The sequence below is a fragment of the Chelmon rostratus genome, chromosome 10 (assembly GCF_017976325.1).
Source record: "Chelmon rostratus isolate fCheRos1 chromosome 10, fCheRos1.pri, whole genome shotgun sequence".
NCBI classification, from domain to species: domain Eukaryota; kingdom Metazoa; phylum Chordata; class Actinopteri; order Chaetodontiformes; family Chaetodontidae; genus Chelmon; species Chelmon rostratus.
The window spans coordinates 13,807,250-13,830,779 of record NC_055667.1 but is presented as its reverse complement, the minus strand read 5'-3'; the positions used below and the strand labels follow the sequence as shown (position 1 = coordinate 13,830,779).

Below are 23,530 nucleotides of genomic sequence, written 5' to 3'. Positions count from 1 at the left end.
GAGAGTGTGTGTGTGAGAGAGGGACAGCCTTGACATTAAAACTGAAAGACAGCAATTTTTTTTTCCTTTGCACTCACCTTCACTGCTCTGTGTGTTCACCAAGGGCGTGACCTGCTGTCGGTCCGGCTGAGTCAGCCAATCGGCATTCCTGGATGGGTGGAAGTGCACCGTCCCTTGTCCACCAGCAACAACGGGAATGGAAGACAACAGGGTGCAAAACAGGGAGAGCTTTGGATGAAAACATGAGCGGCATGTATCAATGACTTACACCAGACATAAATCATTACAATGAGGGGAAGTGCTTCTGTTGTCCTTCCCCCTACTCTCCCTTTGCCACACTCGCTCACACACACACACACACACACATGCAAACATTAACTTTAAGTTACATATGCACATGCACACACACACAGGCCACATGCAGATAAGCTCAGTACTCAGTCCACCTCTCTCTCTCTCATACACTTCATAGGTATGTATAACGCCCTCCCTCCACTCCTTGCTGCATGCTCCACCCTCAGCCCTGGAGGACAGGCTGGTTGACCCAGGAGGAGGGGATAGTTGGGTAGGGAGGGGGAGGTAGGAGCAGACGGAGCTCAGATTCATTTCTGCCGGTGGTGCTGGAGGCACAGCACATTGCAAGAGCATAACGTGACGCACAAGGAGCCGGGACACACATGGCTATCAAATGGATTACTCTGACACACACTTGTGAACTCCAACAGAGGAAGGACAATACAGTCAGAGAGCTCACAAAGGACCAGCTCAGACCCTGCAGAACTCCGCTGTCACACTGACACAATCAAAAGAAAAACGAAGTGACGTTTTATTGTGCGTACTCCCAAACTCATTCAGGAGCCAGCTGGTTTTACGCTGAGCAGAGGGACTGGGATTGCCAGCGCTGACGATGTGAATGGTTTGGGTAAAACCTGACAGCTGTCTGACTTCTTGTCACCGCTGAAGTGGATCATAAGTGAGTGCCTTTCAATTCCTCTGTTGTTAATGTTTGATCTGATTGCTGATAGTGATATTATTACACTATTTACTACTAATAATCCTCAAATAACTCCTCTAATCACTGAAAACACACATCGGCCCCGTGGCGTGCAGGAACTCAAACTTATACACACTGCTAGTGAATGGATTTGTTTACTGATTAATCTAGGTCATCTGTCTGTACATCTACAGTATCTCATATCCGCATGAGATACACATCTCAACTCACGCTCTGCATGCAGTATTTTGCCATTTATTGAGACTACTAGACTGCATTGTCGTTTTAATTTTTGCAGTTTATTCAGTTTATTCTTTTACACACAGTCATTGTGTCATCATCACTATCATTGGTCTTACTCTTATTAGTACTCTGATTAGTATAACACTTATTCGTGTTAACATAACAATAGTAGTTCCTAGTTCTCCTAAAAGAAAATCTTCTGTGTCATTTGATAATTAATAAAATAGAACAAGAGTAAAGCTAAACAAATCTCTTTTTAGTACCAGTACACCTGTTTTGGAAAGAACACCTATGAAAGAAAGCATATATTATTTAGTATATATATATTTGGTATATTTGAAAAACGTGCCATGTACTTATTTAACATATACATTGATATTGATTTTTAACATACAAATGATCTGAATGACATCTGTTTCTTTGCAGTTGAACATAATAAACATTCAGCACATTACACATAAGTAATGATATGTACAGTGTGTATTTATCATGCCTGTCAGTCCCGATTTCAACATATGTGATATATGTGAACATAAACAGTATGTCCGGTGTGTTTGATTGGAAATATTTTGCAGCAGAGCTTGAACTGAAAATGCATATGGTCCCCTCAGTTTTTCTGTGGATTAAAAAAGCTCAAAGGAACTGTCAGGTTGTTCATGTGACCTCCTCTAGCGTGCAAAGTTAATGGACTGTACTTGTGATGGATCTTAATGCTTTGTCCCACAGCCACCGAGACGAGAGCAGAACACACCGGGAGAAAAGGACACGCGTGAGAAAGTTTACCATGCACTGACAACAAGGTGAGAGGTGACAAAAGGCACATACACTCGCCTTCGGGTGCTCTTCCCTTCTGTCTGTTAGTGTGTCCTTATTTGATTTTATTTGTGTGTGTATGTGTGTGTGTGTGTGTGTGTGTGTGTCCTGCCCGTATTTTAAATGGTAAATGAAAGGTGTTTAGATGATAAAGAGGACATTTGTGGCTGCGTGTTTATGGTCAGGTCTCCATCTTCAAAGTTCTTTGATTTATTGCCTGACTTTTAAACTCTTTGGACAACAGATCGACTAATTTCTTAATATGGAAATGGAAATGAAACGTTTCTCTTCACAGTGACGCAACATTCACACAGCAAAACCCCAAACTTGAATCCTCAGTGAAGGCTTGTATCCTTACAGTAGGGGAGTAATGCACGCCAAGGGTTGTTGAGAGGTGCAGGAAGTATGATGAAGTATGATTGTGCATCTTGAAGAAAGCCTGAGGGACGAAACGTCGTCTAATAAAAGAAATGTATATGGAGCCAGAGTGTGTGACACCTCTTTTCCACTCTTAAGGCCTGTATCTCTACCATTGCAGCAGTTTGTCTTGTTAGTTTTCTCAAAAATAACAACTAAATTACATTGTCAGTTGAATAAACAAATCAAAGAAAATCACTGTTTGACAGAATCACTTTTTGAGATTAAGGCCAGGAAGATGCATCAACCAAAGTAATTGCTTTAAAGGGATTTTTTCCATTAATCATACACTTTCCTTCATTTTGTGTGTGTGTGTGTGTGTGTGTGTGTATTTGGCACAATCTATTATATGTACAAAATGACTTCCTTGATTGTAGCCACCATCCGGAAAAATCATCATCATCATCATTGCTGTTATTTTCATGGTCAATTTAGCTTGGTCTCTAACAGGGAATCATTTCATCATGTGGCGTGGATCTGATCATATCAACTACAAACCTCCAGGCCTGTTTTAGCTGATGTGGTAACACTGCGGCCCAGTTTCCATTATTCAGAGGGAATACTCTGAATTTTAGATCAGTTATGTCACATGAAAAAAGGCCCTGCTTTCTTTAGGGCACATGCTTGTTGGCAGTATGCTGGTTAATGATACATAACAAGAAAAACAGTCAGTGGTCTTATGAACAGGCTTTATCAGTGCTGATAAAGGGACTTAGACCTTCTTCAACACTGGACCTGGTGAGTTCTGTTCTCTGGCCAGTGTATTATGGAAATAAACTCATACTGATATATGTGACTACAAAACTCAAGGAGTGTCACAGCCCACATGCAACTGCAATGTGGGCAAGTAATGACTGTATCAGTGTGTTCAATGAGGTGTGGTCCCACATGATTAACATTTAATGGGTTGTTTGGGCAAGAGAGTAGAAGTGTTTACTTTTATTGCTCATATCGGCTGCAGTCTGTGGCGGAGACTAGGACCTGAGTGGCATGAAAGAAAGGAATACATCATGGTTACAGAGCTGATTTTTAATAGGTACAGCAGGTGTCTCCACAAGTCAAAATGCATAAATATATGCAGAGTATCCATCTGTCATTGAACCAACTCATTCAGATGGGGAATTCGTGCTGCATGTGAGAGTGTCAGCTGAGAGCTAATTTAGTGATATTTGGGGTTTAAGGAGAAAGCATGGTCACACCTGTTTTATCATGCAGATGAAATGCTGCACAGCCCAGATTGTGGCACCTCATGACTCATTTGGGCCTTTATTGTGTAAGAATCTATTGATCAGTATGCAAATAAAGTCTCTTGCTGTACTTAGAAAAGCAGCACTGAATACCAAAGCTCAAGTATATCGCATGATCTGATGCTTGATTCATATGCTTATTTTCAGTCGGCTGAGATGCAGATTGGGTCAGACCATTTTAATCCTGTTTTCTGCTGCCAAAGTCTGCCAATGAGGACGATAATTCAAATCAAACCAAAATAACAACCATGTCAGAAACTGTTTCCCCTGCAGTTTTGATCCTTAATGACAGAGAGGAGATGGTGGGTTGGCTGGGACAGAATGAGAGAGAGTGAGGGGGGTGCATGTAAAAAAAAACTGAAAAAATAACAGGTGAGGGGAAAAACAGAGAAGAGGAAGAAGAGCAAATTAGAGGGGGGAATTAGCAAATTAGTTGTTTGAGTGTACAGCCGGCTGCTAATGAGAACAGAGGGGTCCTCATTAATCAGATTGGGTGAAACCTGGTGAAAGGGAACTAATCAGGGGACTGACATGCACACACAGGACTGGCGGGGAAGTGATGGATCTTTCATTATGTCTGGATTATTACAGCTAGCGTCGAAGCAGCCGCCACCATTTCATGTTAGCTACTGATTAGCTTTAAATCTGCCATCCAGGTTCATCCGCGCTGTCAGTGTCTTTAAATGCAAATAAGGTGCTCTGTGCATGAAAGAGTGAGAGAAATGTGTTTCCCTACCACGCAAGAGACGGCAACGGGACTGGAGGCGGGCAACAGTAGAAAGTAACCAGCTCATGTGTTCTACTTTTATTCAAATTCCAGTTTCTTAAAAAGTAGTTTATTTTACCACAAGTGAAACTTACAGGACCGTAACAGTGGATTTTGTCCACCGTTGCAGACATCCAGTGCATTCCTTTCATTATCACTCAATATGAAATTCTATTAGCGAGCTCTAGAATCTTGACTGCATTATGTAAACCTTCACCTTGCAGATCAAATTTGCATTGATTTTTGTTACATTATTCAAGTCACCATTATGCTACATTATTGTGAGGTGCAGGCTTCAAATCAGCCTGTGCTCAAACTGCACGCAACAATAATGCAACACTGACGAGCATGAGTGCAAGTCTGATTTGTGGGCAGATTATGTAACACAGTTTTCAAGTCTGTTGATTTGTTTCCAGATCATGCAGAAAAGAATGAAAAGCAATGGCAGTTTGGGGCTATAATGGTATAGTGTGCATTTGTGAATAATACACAAAAATATACAATATTCTATACATACATAGAGCTATACAGAATGAATAAGATGCTACTCTTTGCACACTGTTATTGTCCTTTAAGAGTACCGTTTTTGTTGCCTGAGCCACAGTTTTTGTTCACAATCGTTCCAGCTGATCAACAGGTTAAGTCTCATTGTTCTGTATGTGCTTATATCACATCAGATTTATGACCAGTTTATCCTCTAAGCTTGAATTATGTTGAATATTTTTCATTTTGACATTTAGAATCTCATCCCGAACATGTGTCTCTTTAAGACATTTGGTACTTGACACACTTTGAGATGGTTTTAGAGAACTTTGGCACAAACAGATAGCGTTCGAATCTGGAACATCGCTGGAACATGACGTCGTTTGTCAAATGAAATGACCAAAACATGCGTGAACAGCCAGAAAACAGGAGATGTTGAAAGAGGTGAATGGTTTGTTTGCTATAATGTCTTCTTGCATGCTTTAACTACCTGTTTTGTCCTCCCTGAGGCACTGTATTGCGTGCTGGCGTAGAAAATGGATGGCTGAACACCGGCTTGTATCTGGGAGGAAAGCAAGAGAGGAACTGACTTCATCATTAATCATACTGAAAGCTTTAAAGTAAAGGGAAGCAATGTACTGCGCTAACTACTAAAAGCAGTGTCTACAGTCCATCCAACACAGAGGGATGGAATAATTTGTGCCCAACATTAAGTCGATCTGACAGATGGGAATGCCGCGCTGTGCTTGTGTTATTAAAGAGAGAGCATAGCAGAATACATTTTCAGAGACAGGGCATGTAAAGGAATACATCCAGCACAGTTCTGCAGGCAACATTTACCTTCTCTACATACCCTCAGATGAAGGAATTTCCTCTGAGGACAGGAAACATCGGTGCCAGAAGTTTGGGCTATGCGTGGGTCTCCTGTAGTTGAGCCATTGAGCAATTTTAAGACGATCCATCTTGATTTCTTGGATGCACCAGTCATGCAAATGAGATACGAGTACGTCTGGAGAAAAAAAATTCTGTCCCTCTGGAATTCAGGAGAACAGAGGCTAATGACTTAGAGATGGAGCAATCCAAAAGCTTGACGCCATTACAGAATCAATCCTTTGATTTTGTTTTATTCAATACAGTTTGGAGATATTAGTTTAGCATTAATGTAACACCGTAGATTAATTTCTCAGGCCACACCGGTATTATAGCACCTCCAACTCATTGCGCCTTGTCTTCACAGACTTGAAAAGGGGTCAGAAATTAGTCACATGGGCAAATATACATAATGAGATTATATGAGAGTATAAAGGAGCGCGGCAGCACAAAGAATCCTCTCAAGAATTATGCTGTAATTACAGAGAGGGGCACAAGGCTCCTCAGATTCTGACAAAGAGGGGCCAGGAGATTCCTCGTTGAAAAAAGGCCTCGTTGTCTAGACCCCTAATTAAAAAAAACTTGAAAAGGGAAAAATAATAAACAGATAATAAGAAAGAATATTACCAGCTTTGATCCAGAGGACCTTTGTACAGGACCGATATCTGAGCCGCTTTCTAAAAACTCACCGTGCAGATGTGGAGGAGCGCAATAAAAGCTGAACTCGGTTTGGCCATTTATGGCAGCGTTGAGGTGGCTTGGTGTGGCAGCAGGGATTCACTCAAACCAAAGAGTCTTCGTCTGACTTGAGAGAAGCGGTTCCGCTCAGATTCCCCTCCTGTCACCCTCCGCTCCACCTTCATGCAGGGTGGAGGGGTCCCGGCCTGTCATGCATTCATCTGAATACATTCCTCTAGCAAAGCCAGCATGTAGCGCTTGACAATATGTTCAGCTGTGAATATCTCATCCACCCCGCAGTGAGCAAGCTATTGCTAGCAAATTGGCCATTATGTCTCAGTGGAGTGGTGAGAACAACCTTGTAATGTCTTGTTAGTCGCGCTCAATTGAACAGCACTATCGCTTTAGTTTTCCTCATATTTTTAGAAGTGGAAAATTTCCCAACACTCGTTCGGCTGTAAGGTTTGTACACCAAACCACTCCTTGCACATTAGTCTAAATAATACGTCAATATGGTGTTAATCAACTCACACTGTGTTAAATAACAGCATGCAATTCTCCTCAGAGTTATATTTGACCTTCTCTTTCCTTATCTTATCAGCCTTTTTCCATAACTCTATTCTTTTACCTTTTCTCTGCTGTTTTTTTTTCTTTTCCTGCCCTCTCTCCACATTTCCTTCATCACCCTTCTTTCATCTTCCATTGTTTTCCCTTCCAGACTTTCTTCTACGTGCAGTTTATTTAACCAAGGATGCCCCCGGAGTCCCACAAACTCTGTTTCTGAAACTGTCATCTCATTCCTATCAACTTTCGGTTTTTGGGGGGCCATTTATTTATAAGCAAAGAAAAATAAATGTGAAAATTCGTTGAGATCAAGAGAGGGAGTGTGACTGAGGGAAGGAAGAAGAATGCCTGGGTGTATGAGAGAGAGCCGGGGAGGGGAGGGAACAAAAACAGGGGAAAACAGGAATGTATGGGGGAAAGCATGGGATGAGAGCGATTATGAGAGCGGAGGTGAAGGAATAAGAGTGGTGGGTTAGAGGGGAAAGCTGTCAATTCAACCTTGAGAAAATATGAGAAAGAAAATAAACCACGTTGGACTTGCGTCAGACAGAACTTGAGGCTTTGAGAGATGGATAAACAGACACACTGAAGACTTATTAAAAAAAATTGGAGACAGCACCAAAAACACAACAACATTCACATGGCAGCATGATCGGTGCAGTCTCTGGCTTTCATTACTTTCAGTGACATTTCATAAAATTGCATAAGAGAAGCTGCTGATCGTGTGAAAATACCAGATGCACCAAAAACAAAGAGTTCCTGTCAATTTCTGCATCACCATGCATCTTATGTAAAAGTTCTCAAGGGCAATTTGAGGAAATCTAATAAAGAGGCCAGATATGATACGGACATCGTGATAATACAGAGGAGGCTAATTGTTTGCTGATCGAATCGTCTTGTACAATCGCAGCATCTTGTGACACTGCGCTCGTTTGACTCCTGAGGAAGATTTTGCGCAGGGCATCACTGAAACAAACCAAAGGAACACCAGATTGTATTTGCTTTTCCACATGAGCTCTTTGTTTGTCTTTCAGGAATGGAAAGCATCAGCGTGGAAACGGACTGGGATGGGTTAGCCCTCTCCTCTCTGGTCGTCACAGGAAGGAACAACTTCTCTTCCTCGTCTTTGTTTGTCTCTGAACTGAACTCCCTCAATAGCTCTCACAGCCGGGGATCCTTGTTCGGGATCTTCCCTGAGAATGGCTCCACCACCACGCCTCACACCTTGCCCCAGCCCAGGGTGAGGGATCTGGGCCTGGCCCGCGCCGAGATCGCGGTACTCGGGTTGGTGCTGGCTCTTACCACCCTGGGGAATAGCTTTGTGCTGTGGGTGCTGCTGAGGAGAAGGAAACACAACGCACCGATGCACGTGTTCATGGTCAACCTGTGTGTGGCTGACCTGGTGGTGGCTCTCTTTCAGGTCAGTTCACGGGTTACATGAAACCGTTGTATGGAATGTAAAGTATGAGAGTGAACAGCCAACCTTCTAGTTTGTCCGCTTGATGAAGCATTTATCATGTAAACAATGTCTATGACTCCGCGATGCTTTCAATGTCTGTTTAAGGTAGCACAGGTTACAAATTGCTCTTTAACTAAGTTGAACTCGACTTGTGTGGCTGATTTTTTTAAACTGTCTTTGGAAGTATTAATTAGTACTGCTTCAATTGCTTAGCAACACAAAAAACGTAGGTAGACGTAGGTAAGAGTGAAGTGTAAAAATGGTTTTGAAGTCAGTGACATGGTAATGAACTGTGCGGTGTTTCAGCCATTCACAGCCGTGTGTAACAAGTTTTGTCAAAAACAAAAATACTAAACCTGTAAAGGATAAGACGTGTTATTCTATATTTTTATATTGTCAACAAATCTAATGAAAAGAGCAAAACCAACAAGTCCATCTCTCAATACTAATTAATTAGTTAATTTCTCACCCCCAAGTCCCCTGGTCCCTGCTGAACACCTCACAAGCATGTATCTAATTTGTTTCATTATTATTTCCTGAAACAGCTGGGCGCTGCAGTTTTTAGCACATGCACAGGAATAAAAACGTGCATCTGTAAGGGACTATTTTCAGCTGCGGATTAACACACATTTTGTTCTCTGCACAGAGTTTACAGCAGTAGCAGTAGCAGCAGCAGGTGTATGCGTGTTAATAATGATTGATAACGATTAAATAGTTTTTGGACAACAGTGGAGGTCTATGACACAGAGAGATAAGTTCTATCAGGCTTGATATCGTTGATAATTCATTGTTGGTTTTGGTCTTTCCATTGGGTTCGTTTACAATAAGAAAGAAGATAAGATAATAAGAAATACAAAATATCAGCAGACTTCAGCAGCATTTCAAAGAGCCAAACTAGGAAAAATGCTCCACCAAGCAAGGAATTACTTTTATATAAATACATATAAATATTCTTTTTTTAATCTGTGTTCAGGTACTTCCCCAGCTTATATGGGACATCACAGAGAGGTTTCAGGGCCCTGACTTGCTCTGCCGGTCCATCAAGTACTTGCAGATTGTGGGCATGTTTGCCTCCTCCTACATGATAGTTGCCATGACAGTAGACCGGCACCATGCCATCTGCTGCCCATTGCAGGCTTACCGTGGGGGAGCAATGTCCCGCTGGAACACCCCTGTCATGGTGGCCTGGGGCTTGGCTCTAGTCCTCAGCATACCGCAGGTAGGGAGGGGTGAACACATGCAAACAATACTTCACACACACTTACACACACTCACACACACGAAAACACATGGTGAAATAGGAAATGAGAGCTCAGCTGGTGTTCACACCCAGATTTCTACAGTAGAACTCAAGATGTTGGTCTATTTTTAGCTCAGTGAGGGCATTGCAGTTCAGCGGATGGAAGAGGAAACCGACAGTCGTGTCTGTGGGTGTTCTGACCACCTCCTTTTGTTCGGTCTGTCAGGTGTTCATCTTCTCTCGCTCAGAAGTGGCTCCCGGGGTGTACGAGTGCTGGGGTCACTTTGCTGAGCCGTGGGGCCTGAAGGCGTACGTCACCTGGATGACCGTGGCGGTCTTCCTCCTGCCCGCCCTCATCATTACCATCTGTCAGGTAACACCGATTGTACTGTCTGAACTCCCGATCTCTGCACAGTCCACAAAGAGCCACTGACGAGGGATTACATGCTGTAGGCAACATTATCCAATAATGAAGCGTGTGGCATGAATGAAATTCTGTTTTGTTTTCATGAAGGGCGCAGTTGGCAGGCATTGTTCAATAACCCGTGGGGGACCGCGGTTGGTGTTATGTAGCATCCCACGGCGGATAGGCATTCTGGGCTGCCTCCCATCAGCCCTGCTGCTCTATTTGCGGAAAGATATTTCCAGTGTCCAGCTATTTCCCCTAATTAACACAGCACTTGGAGGGCCACTGCTGAGACGGCTGCTCAGAAAATCTGCCCACTCTGAGAACCTCTTGCCAGGAATTGGAATGTACCAGATCTCAGCCAAACATAGAAGCTCTGACCTTTGTTCATTATCAGATTTCAAATCAAGGACCTCTTTACTTTCTTAGAGGTATGATGTAATTCTAAAAGTTTCAAATCCAAACTGATTAAAGACATTTTCTTCACTGTGGTGCTGCATGGAGTTGTAGATTGGAGATACGTGCCCTCATAAAGCTGTTTTTAAAAGCAAAAGGTGGCAGAAGAGCAATGGTTGGCAGCAACAAACCTTGAAATCATTACAAATAAAGCAAAAATAGCTGCAAGTATGAATCACCTGTTATTACTTCATTTAAGGTTATTATTTTAGTTCCACAGGACAGCCTGAAGAATAATGTTGCTGCAATAAAACTTTATGGTAACTTTTCTGATTGTAACAGAGTGGAGCAATAGCGGTATTGCAAAAAAATGTCTGAAACTGGTTTATGGCTAAAGGTGAAGGCCAACACACACTCTCACTTAGGTTTCAAATTTCCTGTCAGCGTAATAGCAGCAATGCAAACAAGATTGTCTGCAAATAGCAAAGATAAGCATTTCAATCTGGCACGTGCCAGTCATAAAACTTAATCCTCAGGCCCTTATAGGTCTTCGAGTGCCTGAAAACTGCCCCTATTCTGTTTTTTTCAGATAAGAATCTTTCGAGAGATTCACAATAACATCTACCTGAAGTCAGAGAGGATGGTGATGGCTGAGCTGAAGAAGAATGAAATCCTCTTCCGCTTCCACAGCTTCAAAAAGGAGGATGAGAGGACCAGGGACAGGGGGAGACGGGCGTCGGGAGGAGGGGGCAGGGACGGGAGGGGAGGACAGCTCTTAAAGGGTGTGAATAACAACCCTCACAATAACAGCCATTTCCGTGGTGAACATGTGACCACAGCGACATCGCCTACACAGCAGCAAATACTGAGCAGCTCAGATTGCCAGGAGTCCTACGCGTCCTACGAGCTGGCCTCAGGCTCACCCCGCTGCTCCCTTGACTACGCCCCCCCTCAACCCCCATCCACTCCACCTCCAAGCATCACTAAAGCCATGTCCAAGACAGTGAGGATGACCCTGGTCATCGTGCTGGTCTATACTATCTGCTGGTCACCTTTCTTCATTGTCCAGCTTTGGGCGGCCTGGGACCCCAACCCTCCAGATCAAGGTCAGCCACATATACTTGCTTTACGGGAACTGCGTATCCGTGATATCAGCCCGAAAGTAACATTCAATTATGTGTGTAGTTCATGCTCAAGAAGCAATAAAAATAGACATGTTGGTTATAACCACTTCCAGTGAATCACTTAAGTTGTTTTTCCTGATGTGGACTGATCCCTTTAAGCCCAGTTTATCCATTTAATTGCCTTAAATGTGCAGACCCTATCTGCTTTGCAGCCAAAAACAAAAGCAAAATAATTAGGTCTGGTTCATGACAGCAGCCTCTGATCAATGCTGTTGTCCATCTTACTGAGTCTAAACACGATCTCCCTTATTATTCCAAGGACACCTCGTTCCAGCTCAGATGTGGTAACAGTGAGTGAAATACAAGGTCAAAAACAATGTTTGTTTTGACCCACAACCAGAGACCCCTGGATGGCCTCTGTACATTTTGGCACACGAACAGCATCTGTTGATGTCTTTACTGGCAGCCAGTGACAGAGCAAGCAAGGCTAGCGTAGCCTTAAGTATGGGCTGAGGGGCTGCCCTCTGGGCTGAAGATAAACATCAGAGGCCAGTAAATAACCTGTTTATATCCCCCGCTGATTTCGTAATGCCACCAGATGTTCATATTCATCAACAATGATGAAGCGCCAGCAGCTCGCACACATAGTAGAAATCAAAAGCAGACACGCGGCGCAAGACACGTAAGCTTGCACACAGGCGCTCATTAATATGCAGAGTGTACTCACATGCAGATCCAAGTATGCATACACATGAATGAATCCTTACTGGCAGGCAGCTCCTATCGCCGCCACACACACATGCACGTACACACACACACACACACACACACACCTGTCTAGCTTTGTATTCTAAAATCAGTTTGTCCTTGCCCTCAATTGGCTGCAGTGAAATAAGCATGTTTCAGTTATTACATAAAGATGTATTATTAGAAGGGGAAAAAAAGGATGTATGTAGGACTTTTTACAGCACTGCTGCTTTCGCTGAGGGAAATGCAATGTAAAACAATAATCATGCAAAGTTTATATACAAACTGAATAGTTGTTGTGCATATTTAGGTTTGTTTTAGAAGAGAGAACAATGTGATGCACACTGCGCTCTCTAGTTGGAAGAATGCTCTTGCTCACAAACTGTTCATGTGAAAGTTCATGTGTTTATGCACTTTATGCAATGTGTGTGTGTGTGTGGGTTCTCTGCAGGAGTGGCCTTCACTATCCTGATGCTGCTGGCCAGTCTGAACTCGTGCACCAACCCGTGGATCTACACAGCTTTCTCCAGCAGCGTGTCCACGGAGCTGCAGAGCCTGCTGCACTGCCGGTCGGGACCTGGCCGCCGGGGCTCCCTGCCTGACGACTCCACCACCACACACACCTCCACCACCAAGGAAAGCCTGTACTGATAGAGACTACTGAGACAGAAACACACAGAGAAGACGTGCATGGGCGCAAGGACTCGGCCACCACCACCACCTCCGGCGTCGCAGCCTGAGAACAGAGAGCTCTGACCTGTACCAGATGTTTCCAACAACAAAGGACAGCTGTACTGTCAACAGGACCTCCATCTGTAATCACCTGTCCTCTCCACCCCAGCAGTGAGGAAGGGTGTCATTGAAGATGTCAACACCACTTAATGAGGGCACTGTGGAATATACTGTACAGTGACAGTCAGTGACAGCATCTGCAATGCAAAATGGTCTTGAAAGTAAAGAGATTTTCACCTTCACTGCGGCTGAGCAGGTCCCTGTGCATTGATTCATGTGAGAAAAACTGCTCAGACAGAGAAGAGCTGCAGGAATGCAATGGGTGGATCACTGCATTAATGGCCCTTACGGCACGCCTAATGTACAAAGCAGCAGACAAAGCTATGGGTGTAGAGAAAACAAAGCAGCAGGCTGAGGGAAAAGGAAGGAAAGACACATACAGACAGCAAGAGAGGGAGAGCGAGACTGCGGCTGGACGGAGAACAGACAGGGGATGACATGGATGTTACAGCTGCAGGAGCAGACCTGAGAAGGCTGTAGTTGAAATCTAATAATGTGAACAAACTTTGTTAAATCAAACAAAAGTGGATTACAGACGGAGGCTTGAGGCTGAATTCATATTCGCTCAGGAGGAATCCGGTTCCGAAGAACAATAGCGATTTGTTAGCAAGAAGGATGGAGATTCACTCATGAGGAGGGCGCAGCAGAGTCGAGACACTGCCCCACGAGGAGCTGGAATACTGCGGACAGGAGGAGGGGTGGAGGTGGGGGGGCGCCTGGGAGAATACAAATGAACAATCCAGGTTTCCTCAACCATGCAGGACACAATTATGTGACTGTATATTGTACAAACACAGCATATGAGGTACATGAAGTTACCTTCCTGCCACGCTCTCCTGAATGTACGAATCAAGAGCACGAACGTTAAGCAGGAGATACAGGAAGGAACCAAACACAACACAGCAAACAGCATTCCATGTACAGTGATGAACAATGTAAAGTATATTTATTGAACATGTAAGGCACATTGGATGTTATCTCATTTTGTGTAAGGTAAACGTTGAATGTAAGTCTCGCAATGGTAGCGGCCCGATATGTGTGGTAGAAAACAAGTCAAACCAAAGACATTGTGAAGCTCGACTGTGGACTCAATATGACAAACCTTCAGCATTTCAAGTGAGAATACTCCCGGTCAAACCAAGTGCCTGGGCGTTTGTAGAGGGGCCTCCCTCACAGGATTTATCTTCGAATGATGTCAGCCATGTTATTCTTAGACAGAACAACCACCAGGGCAGGAATCATAGGAAATGTTACATCACACCATGAGCCATGTGTGCTTTAATCTGTTTATTTATTGTTGTGTAAATGAATATATATATATATATATATATATATATATATAAAGAGAGAGAGAGAGAGAGAGAGATGTGTACATATGTATAGATAGATAAATAGATATATCAGTTCCTGTTACGGCCTTATGTTTGTGTACAGTTTTTATATCACATTTTATTCTTCGTAAAGAGTAATGTATTACGCCCCTCAACTGCATGACAGATTTAAAATTGTAATGTTATGACATTTTTTTCATAAAAGTGCGATTATATAAGTTACTATACACACTGTAGGTAACAACTTTCTGTGTGTATAAATTAGGGTTATAATTTACTGTATGTGGTCACACTATTCATTTCAGTCAAGATGTTCCTGTAAATGACGGCGTGCTTTTTTGAAATGCTGCTTACTCATCTTGAGCCAGTTCAACGCATCCTTATTTCATGAGAGAGCAGTGTCATGCGTGTCGGCGGGACAATGCTGGGATGCTTTCAAGGTGTCTCAGGAGCAGCCGTCTGGGTCGAAAAAAGGCCTCACCTTTTCCTCTGTGTGGCCAGGGTGTTTGGGCTTTCAGCACGCCACTGTGAATTTGTTCCCGAGACACAAGCCTCGGCTTTGATTCTGTGCCAGATGAAAGGCCGCAGCAACAACCGTCCCGTGTCTTACTTTGTTATATCAGGAAATAAATGAACTTCTCCCAAACCCTCGGGGTGTACATGTATTTTCCTCTTCCTGAGAGGAAGTTGAGAGGTCAGAGGATGATTCTTCTCAGCTGAAAGGGTCAGACTTCAGATCCATCCAGGCTTTCAGAGTGATGGGATAGGCCGAACGCGCTCTCTCTGTGCATTACACTGTCTGTGCAGCCATTAGTGAGCATTACAACAGCTAAATAATGAATGTTTCCTGATGAATGGAGAACTTGCTGGCACAAACGGCCACTAAAATTAGACCCATCATTGCAGAGAATTTCTCCGTGACTTGTTTCCTGAGGATAGAAGGTCTGACAGTAGCTATTATCGCCCCAACCACCATCACCGCCCCCCCGTCAGAGCATATGATAGATGGTCTATAGGGTAGGTTACTGCTTTTTTGCAATGATGTGGTGTGTCAGTGTGGGTGTGTTTATGCTGAACATCCTGATGCTTATGGTTTCCAGGCTGGAAGGTTGATGTCTAAACTCAAGGTCACTTCTTCATTACAGCGGGGCACAGCTTCCTCCCCTGTGGCTGTGATGGGGGTATAAGGGAAATAAACGAGCGCTCTGTGTGGCTGTCACAAGGGCAGGAAAATAGGTGAACTTGCCTCTTCAAATCAATCTAGGGTCAGCCAAGGAGTGCATCCAGTGGCTCTGAAGAATGACGGAGCCCCCCAGCCTTGACCAAAGTCGGCATAAATCAGACCCGGAGCCAGGAGCTTTACTACACTGAGCAATGTGTCTGCATTGCTTAACTCAAGACCCCTTCAGAGACCTGATGACTGCCGAGGCTGCTACTAAGCTCCCGCCCCAACCAACTTATACAACCAGCTCTGTTAGCAGAGAGCACTGGAGCATCTTGCTTTATGAGGAGAGGAAGCAAAAGAAAAACAAGCCAGACAATTTATTATGCCTTTTGAAAACACAAAATTGTTTTCCTTGTTTCGTTTTTTGTTCCTTTAGCTCGATTATTTTTTTTTTACACTTTCTGTCTGTCAAAAGAGCAGAGAGTTTATTTTGGGAAATATATTTTTCTAACATAAAAGGTATCTGCACCCATTACACCAACAGTTTGACTGCAACTGTTTTCAAGGTGATTTTTGCCAAATATAGCCACACTTTTATTTTTATTGGCAGCAATTATACCTCTTGCCTCATATGTGCGAGAGCCAGGGGGATCAAGGTTAGCTTTTATCACTCTTGCCCACCTTGTTTTCATTACTTAAAGCGTGGTTGTGTTCACACCTCAACAAAACCCTGCAATTTTTTTTTGTCCATTGTAAAAACAGGCATGTGGAGAGCATCTGATAAAATCCGTTTTATGGGAGCTCATTCAACAGGCTCTCACAGGATTTCTGTGCAAAGAAACGGTTTGTTGTGATGTGTCTGCGCCTTCTTTCTTTCCAGTATTTCATGGCTCCAGGCAAGCCGTGAGCAGCGCATGTCAACTTAAAGAAATGCTCCATTTCTGAGGTTGACCTTTTCATGTGAAATGTGAAAGGGGTTGTCTAACATGGTGTAGGAAAAGACATTTACAAAAAAAAAAAAGAGAGATTGACAAAAGGGCATTTCCCCATATATGGTTGGTTCTTGACTGGCGACTGCATCAACAGGCAAAGGGGATTAGAGGATGCCCAAAGAGGACAGGAAGAGGGGGATAACGCAGAGGAAAGCACAAAAGCTTCAACATGACAGTTAGTTCATTCACTCCAAACACAGTCAAACTGCCGTGGTTACAGCAGCAACACGTAGAACACGCACCACTGTACATGCACACGAAATAACCGGAACAATAACTGTTATTGTAGAGTGAGGAAGTGGAAACCGGCGTGAAAAGATACAGTCTGTTTTCTGAGTACTGAGGTTGCCTGCAGTTTGTTGACCTTGTTCTGCTTTGCAAAGAGTGTGAAGTGCGAGCAGCAAAAACAATGCTCATGGCAGAGACAGTAGGTGCGACTCATGTGAGAATAGTTTGTGTGACGCCAGTTTCCACATTGCTGAATCTCACTAAGCCCATCGGTGTCTGCCCCCCGAGTCAGTGTTTTACACACCTCTGTCAGAGCAGCTTTTCTCTGCCTCACAGCACACACACACACACACACACAGATTCTTCTGCAGCAACTTCTATTTCTCCATTATGTCTGATTCAATAATTTTAATCATCTGTTTATAGCAACAAGCTCTGGGCTCCTCCAAAAACAAAGTTACAAAGTGATTTGTCCTGCTAAATCCAAATTAAAACCATGTGTGGTGTAATTAGATAAAAGCAAATGTGATTCCGATTTTTATTTTTGCACTACCTTGTAAATTAGTGTCTGAATCAGAAAAAAAATATCTAAAGATAACCAACGCAGCATTGAATGAATAAATTGTGACTTCCTGTGACTGTATTCAGTCTGAAACAACAGCAGCGATCTCAGAAGATTTCATTCCACATCTGCAATCATCTGCCCTGGTGTGTGGGTCGAGGTTCTAAACTCAATCACACAACAAACAGGAGGACGAGTCTTGTGTCAGCATCGACTCGGCGGCTGTTTGTTTGTTCATTCCATTTATATCCCTCCGTCAGGCCGTCCCGAACTTCCCACAGCCTACTAGGTGACTCCATGAGGGAGCGCCTGGATTCACTCCAGCTCACGTCTTCTCTGAATTACCAACATTGTGATGTCTCTATTGTCTCCTTGCCAAGGTGAGAGGAGACAAAAGCTGAGATGTGCTTACACCATGAGAGTGTGTGTGTGTTTGTGCTGACAAAGCTACAGAAAAGCAGACATATGAGAAACTCCTTGTGCACTCAGTGCTCTGTGCAGTGTTTATGTGTGCTGATCATGTTACCCCATACACAAAGTTTACATTAGTCCCAAGGGAGTCAGTGAGACGTAGTTGTGCTGCACTCAATGTGCTGTACAGTGTGTGCAAACACTGATTCGGGCAAGCTACAGAAATAGACAAGCTAAGTTTAAATCTCTAACAAACTGGATCACATAAAGATGACATTGTCCTAAGTACCTCTAAATGTGACAGAGTGAAGTGGATGTAAAACAGGCGATGATATTAAAGTGTATTATGCAATGTGTTGCATTATATTAGAAACATCTGATACTGAACCACTAATAATCTCATGTAATCTGTCCATGAGGTAACAGCTGTCCTCACCCTCAATCCAAGCGATTGCTTTGAAAAGCAGCACAGAGCTGCCACAGTGTGTTCAACAAGCGGCACTGCACTACAGGACGAGCAGCTCTGATGCCCGTTTGCTCATTTAACACTTGAGCCGTGCTTCATGTTGGTGCACATCGAAGAGAAAACAGGACGGGACAGCAGCTGCTGGAGCGCTGCTGTGTCCGAACACGTCCCTCTCCTCAACTATCTAGGAATGCCAGTGGGACAGTGATGCTTCTCCTCTGCAGACAAAAATAGCCCTAATTTCCACTAAGAGTTCAGGCACAAGCTTCAAGCTGAACATGTGTGCAGCAACAGGGTTGTTCTTTATGGTTTTATTAACCACTATAAATCCTGTTAAATGACTAACTTTTTAAGTGCAGACAGAAATAGTTATCATATGAATCTTGTATTAGTAGTGATGTTCCATGAGTACAGTAGCTATAAATATTTCTTCATGGAAATTCTTAACTTTACTAAATCAGATATTGAAAGGAGGACATAGAAGGATACAAGTATAACCATCTTTCATCCCTCTAGCAATTAGCTGGTGGGAGCCAAATCTTCTTGGAACCGGTTATCTTTGATCTCAATGAGGTCAGGGATTGTTGAGTCATCCAGACTACCACTGTCAACCAGGAAAAAAAACTCTTCAGTTTAAATATGTTGCTATGGAACAAGAAACCATGAACCTTCCAGTCTGTCTTGGAGTAAAAGGAATTTATAGAAGAGGCGGTCCACGACTGGACTATCACATGAACCAACACCACACCATCACACTAGAAGAAAAACAAGCCATTTATTCATTTTACTGGAAGAGACAAATACACTAGGCCTGTTCAGGCCAGCCAGTGCAGTCACATGATTGACATTTCAGATGCATAGAGGTCTGAGCCGCTCTGTTGGTGGTCAGCACATCTGTAGTCTGTAAGCCCCAGCCTGCTCCCACACAGAGGGGTAATCTGGTCTGGCTGTAGCAACATCTTTTAAGTTAGACTGAAAACAGTACAGGGTCAACATTTTTGTTCATTTATGTGGTCCAGGTTTATTGTTGGGTTTTATCAAAAAATTACAAAATTCCGTCTATATTTACAAGACAAACTCATGATGAAATCATCTGTAAATTGATAAGACTGATGGCAGACAGACACAGTCTGAATAAAATAAAATTAAAAAAAAGACCGCTACTCTTGCTCCTCGGCCCAAAGCAGACAACGTGGCAAAATCCTACTGGCTTGCCCGCACACTGGATGATGGATCGTTGGTGAAGCACCACCAGAATACAGTCTTTAATGATCCAGTTGTTAAATAGTGATTGTGAATCTGTTTATGCTTGGATGGTGCTCTTAGCACTGAAGGCCATGTAGTAGACCAGGATACCAATGAGGGCGGCCACCACTTCAGTAGACACCCATGGGCCGCTCCATGCACCCTGTAGAGAGATAAAAAAATCATGGGTTTACAGAGGAGGAGGAGAAGTTAACACTGATTACACACTCCAGTTTCAGCTGGTTCTAGGAAAACTCAGGCTTGGACCGGATATCACAAAGTACACAACAACCAATCAAGAGCCATTTTTGAAGTATGATGTTATTCTTAATAGAGCCGTCCTACATTTGTACATATAAAATTAATTAGCACTGTGGATGATAGATTTCAAATTTGATTGTGTGTAGGTGAATAAAATTCTGCCTTAAATCCATTTCATGTTTTATGTTTTCTTTAAGCTCTTTCAGGAATTATACACTAACCTGAACACTTGCAATAACTGAGTTTTTTTGGCCTCTTGGGGGCAGTGGAAAAAAAAGCTATGAAAAGAGCACTGGCTTATGATGACCCTTTCAGTTGATATGGCAATTATGTCAGCAAACAGTTGACTATTTACACATCTAGCAGATACGGAGCGACATTAACATTCATTGGGAGTCATGTTTCTGGATGCCTACTTCTGTTTTTGGTCTCCACTTCTGTTTGCTGTTTTCTTACTGGGTAGGTAATGTTCAGTGGGTTTTTAGAGCTTTCTAGAGCTGAAAACAACTGCTTGCTGATGAGAGCATTAAGACTGAACCGTGAGCTGAAAGATGCTATAAAGCTCTGTAAAGCTGAGAGGAACAGCAGAGTCGGGTGATAATGCTCTGTGGGTTTATCACTTCAGGGGAAACCTTTCACACAGAAGTAGTCATGTGGTTCATGTTGATATAAAAATTATGAACATAGTGGCTTTAATTCATGTGTTTACTTGATTTTACAAGGCTAATGGCACCACGGTTGTGACTAAATCATGTGTTCAATCCAAGAGTCTATAAGAAACTCACCCTGTGGTCGATGTTGACAGAGAAGAGAGGCTCAATGGCATTAACGTCTTCATTGTTTCTCTGGGCCTGGAACAAAGGAGATTCACACATATGAATCAAATTAAGCAGCGTTTTCTTTGAAAGACAGCAAACTGCAAAACAAGTGGAGCTCATTGCGGGTAAATGATGATCAACTATGCATCAAAAACTAACCTTGCGCAGGGCACTGTAGGACTCCTCGTCAAAGAATTTGACCTGATATGTTCCAGAGCTGGCCTGTTTGTGAGGAAGACTCCAGGACACCTGAGGGAAAATGGTGCATGGTGACAATAGGCTGATGTTTCTTTGACCCAAGAGGATTGGGTCATGGTCATGGTATGCTTAGAAGTTGAGTGAAGAATTAAAAATAGGTCTTGAGAGACAAGTACAGATCCTGCCTACCAATACACCTCTACACACCTGGCCACTGTGTGAAGTTACAATAACTTTGTTCTTTCATAAGCTCTTGGTTTTAAAGGTTGGTTGAGTCATTCTTGAGAAAGATTGTTGATATAACCATCCCTTCTTTTTCAAAATGTGATTACGTGCCTGATCTACTGTCCCTCTCGCTGCCCTCATCTCCCCTCCCCTTCACCTTCGCCTTGTCTTGCATGTACACAAACGCCACCTGCTGCTGATTGGAGTTGTGTGGCTCAGTCTAAGGCACTTTTTTTCCATTTACAGATACGTGGCTGTGTACAAAAAGCAGATTTCTTTTCAGTGCACACACAGAATGGATAGCTAGCAGGCAGTGAATTTAGAATTCAGCAAATATCAACAATCCTTCTCCAAAATGCCTTACCCAACCTTTCAGAGATGGTTCATCTGTGGACGACCAATAATCATTGACACTTTTTGACAAACATGAATGAACAAACTGGTCAAACAAAATCCAATGATTCCTATGGCTCTTGGTGTCAAACGTGTTTTTGTTGTTAAGGGTAAGTGGTTCATGGTGGTGTGGAGTAGGAACAGGAAACTAGACAGCACTCAACTCATTGTGGCTATGAGATCAATCTTCTTCAGAGGCATTAACTTGTATGATCTAGTAGTAACCACAAAATATTACCAATACAGTGAGAGCAAATGCCTTAATAAGGCCGCTACCATACCTGGTATTTGCCAACATCCTGGCCTCTAGTCACAGGGAACTGTCTTCCATTGACATCAGCATACAGAGTCACACTCTGGAGAGGACAGAAATGATCGGCAGTGAGTCAGTCACTAAATAACATCAACCTATGATGAGTCTGTTTGAAGTGTTGGAGGTGGACTGTCACCTGTGCTCCGTTGGCACAGGCCAGGCTGAGTTCCACGATGAAGACAGACTCAGAGGAGATGACGGCGTCAGAGGTGGTGTAGGCCGACGGAGTGATGGCTGGGTCTGTGCAGCTCTCTCCTGTCACCACACAGTGCAGAACGAAGGTTAGCTAAAAATCTTGGACACCAATGCGTCATCTGCACGGTGCTAACAATGTATATATCCACAACCAATACTCATACTCCACCTATCTTAGAGGAGAAACTGACGTGATTTGATGAACTACTTAGCTGCTAGCTAAGGCTGGGTAGCATTACAAGCTAATTAACCCAGGCGGATCTCTCCCACCGGCTGCCCGCTGACTTACCCGAGCAGGCGACCACCAGCAGAGCGAGGAAGGCGGCTATCCGAAGCATCGTGATGTCTGAGGGTGTATCAGGTAGGTTTCGCGTTGCTCCGGGGGTCCAGCGGCTGAACTGTACTGCTGCTTTCACACTGACTAAAGGGAAGAAGTCCACCTCAGCTCACAGCTCCTGCACCTCTGCGCATGCGCGAGAGTGACGTGGACCGTTGCGCCGAGATGCATTCTGGGAAGTTACTCTGTCGACACGTCATCTGAGTCAAAACAGAGGACAGCATTTGAATGCAATCATTTAAATTAAATAGCTTTATAATTTTATAATTTTGATAGGTTGTACCACCACTAATCTGCATAAAAACATTTTAAAACATTTTAAATGCTGTGTGATAGTTGTTTTTAGTCTGATATATTTCATTTCATAATGTACTTTTTACTCCATTACTTTGCATTTTAAGGCTTTGTATTGAAAACATGATCATAGACCAAAAGTAGGCTGCATAAGACAATTTAAATTAGCTCATCCCAATCAGCTAAAATATTTAAATTCATATACATGTATGCATCTCAAAACCTAATGGTGAAAGGAGACATTCTGTTGACTAATGTATACTTTTACTTTTATACTTTAAGAACATTCTGCTCATAATACGTAAGTTTTTTAATTTAAGTTTGAATGCAGACCTTTTTACTTGTGACCTGGACCTGGATTCTTCTTCCACCACTGAATTTATTACATCCTTATGGTTCAAAGACTTATTTCTTGGTTTCTATAGTTACATTAAAAGTGAATCTTGACGCCATGATAGCATTCTTATAATACAAACAAAAATCGAGTTATAATCATACCCAGAATATATCAAAAGAATTTTCACATCAAGCAGTGCAAAAGCATTGAAACATGTGGGTTTGTGTAATCAAGCTATTTTCTGTTTTAGGATAGATAGATATTGTCCCTTGTTCTCATTCTTTCTTCTGGCATCTTCCTTGTGGCCACCATTAAAATAATTTAGCCCTTAATATTTGTACACTTTTATGCTCCCCAGTCTTACTTGCTTTTTGTTTGTCTAAAAAGCCTGAGGCTCATTCAGTATTCATTTAAATGGACATCATAATGAAGAGCTACCTAAATAAATTCAATTTAAAATTTTAAACCTACTCATAATGAACAAGGTTTAAAGTGAAAGAAATGCAGATTATACATGCTG

General features: G+C 42.9%; 2 protein-coding genes across 2 annotated transcripts; one reads left to right on the top strand and one right to left on the bottom strand.

The window, feature by feature from the left end:
* Positions 1–702: 702 nt before the first annotated feature.
* On the top strand, positions 703–15,188 carry LOC121612373 (vasopressin V2 receptor-like). The gene is made up of 7 exons (XM_041945208.1): positions 703–973; positions 1,964–2,037; positions 8,110–8,495; positions 9,508–9,753; positions 10,001–10,147; positions 11,166–11,682; positions 12,899–15,188. The coding sequence occupies exons 3-7, from the start codon at positions 8,112–8,114 to the stop codon at positions 13,096–13,098; spliced, it is 1,494 nt and encodes a 497-aa protein (XP_041801142.1). The 5' UTR covers positions 703–973; positions 1,964–2,037; positions 8,110–8,111; the 3' UTR covers positions 13,099–15,188.
* Positions 15,189–19,150: 3,962 nt separating this feature from the next.
* Positions 19,151–22,500, bottom strand: ssr4 (signal sequence receptor, delta). Its single transcript, XM_041946198.1, has 6 exons — positions 22,332–22,500; positions 21,984–22,102; positions 21,816–21,890; positions 20,878–20,967; positions 20,686–20,751; positions 19,151–19,802 (listed from the first exon to the last, which is right to left on the bottom strand). Exons 1-6 carry the CDS (start codon positions 22,378–22,380, stop codon positions 19,698–19,700), a joined length of 504 nt encoding a protein of 167 aa, XP_041802132.1. The 5' UTR covers positions 22,381–22,500; the 3' UTR covers positions 19,151–19,697.
* Between the last annotated feature and the right edge of the window lie 1,030 nt (positions 22,501–23,530).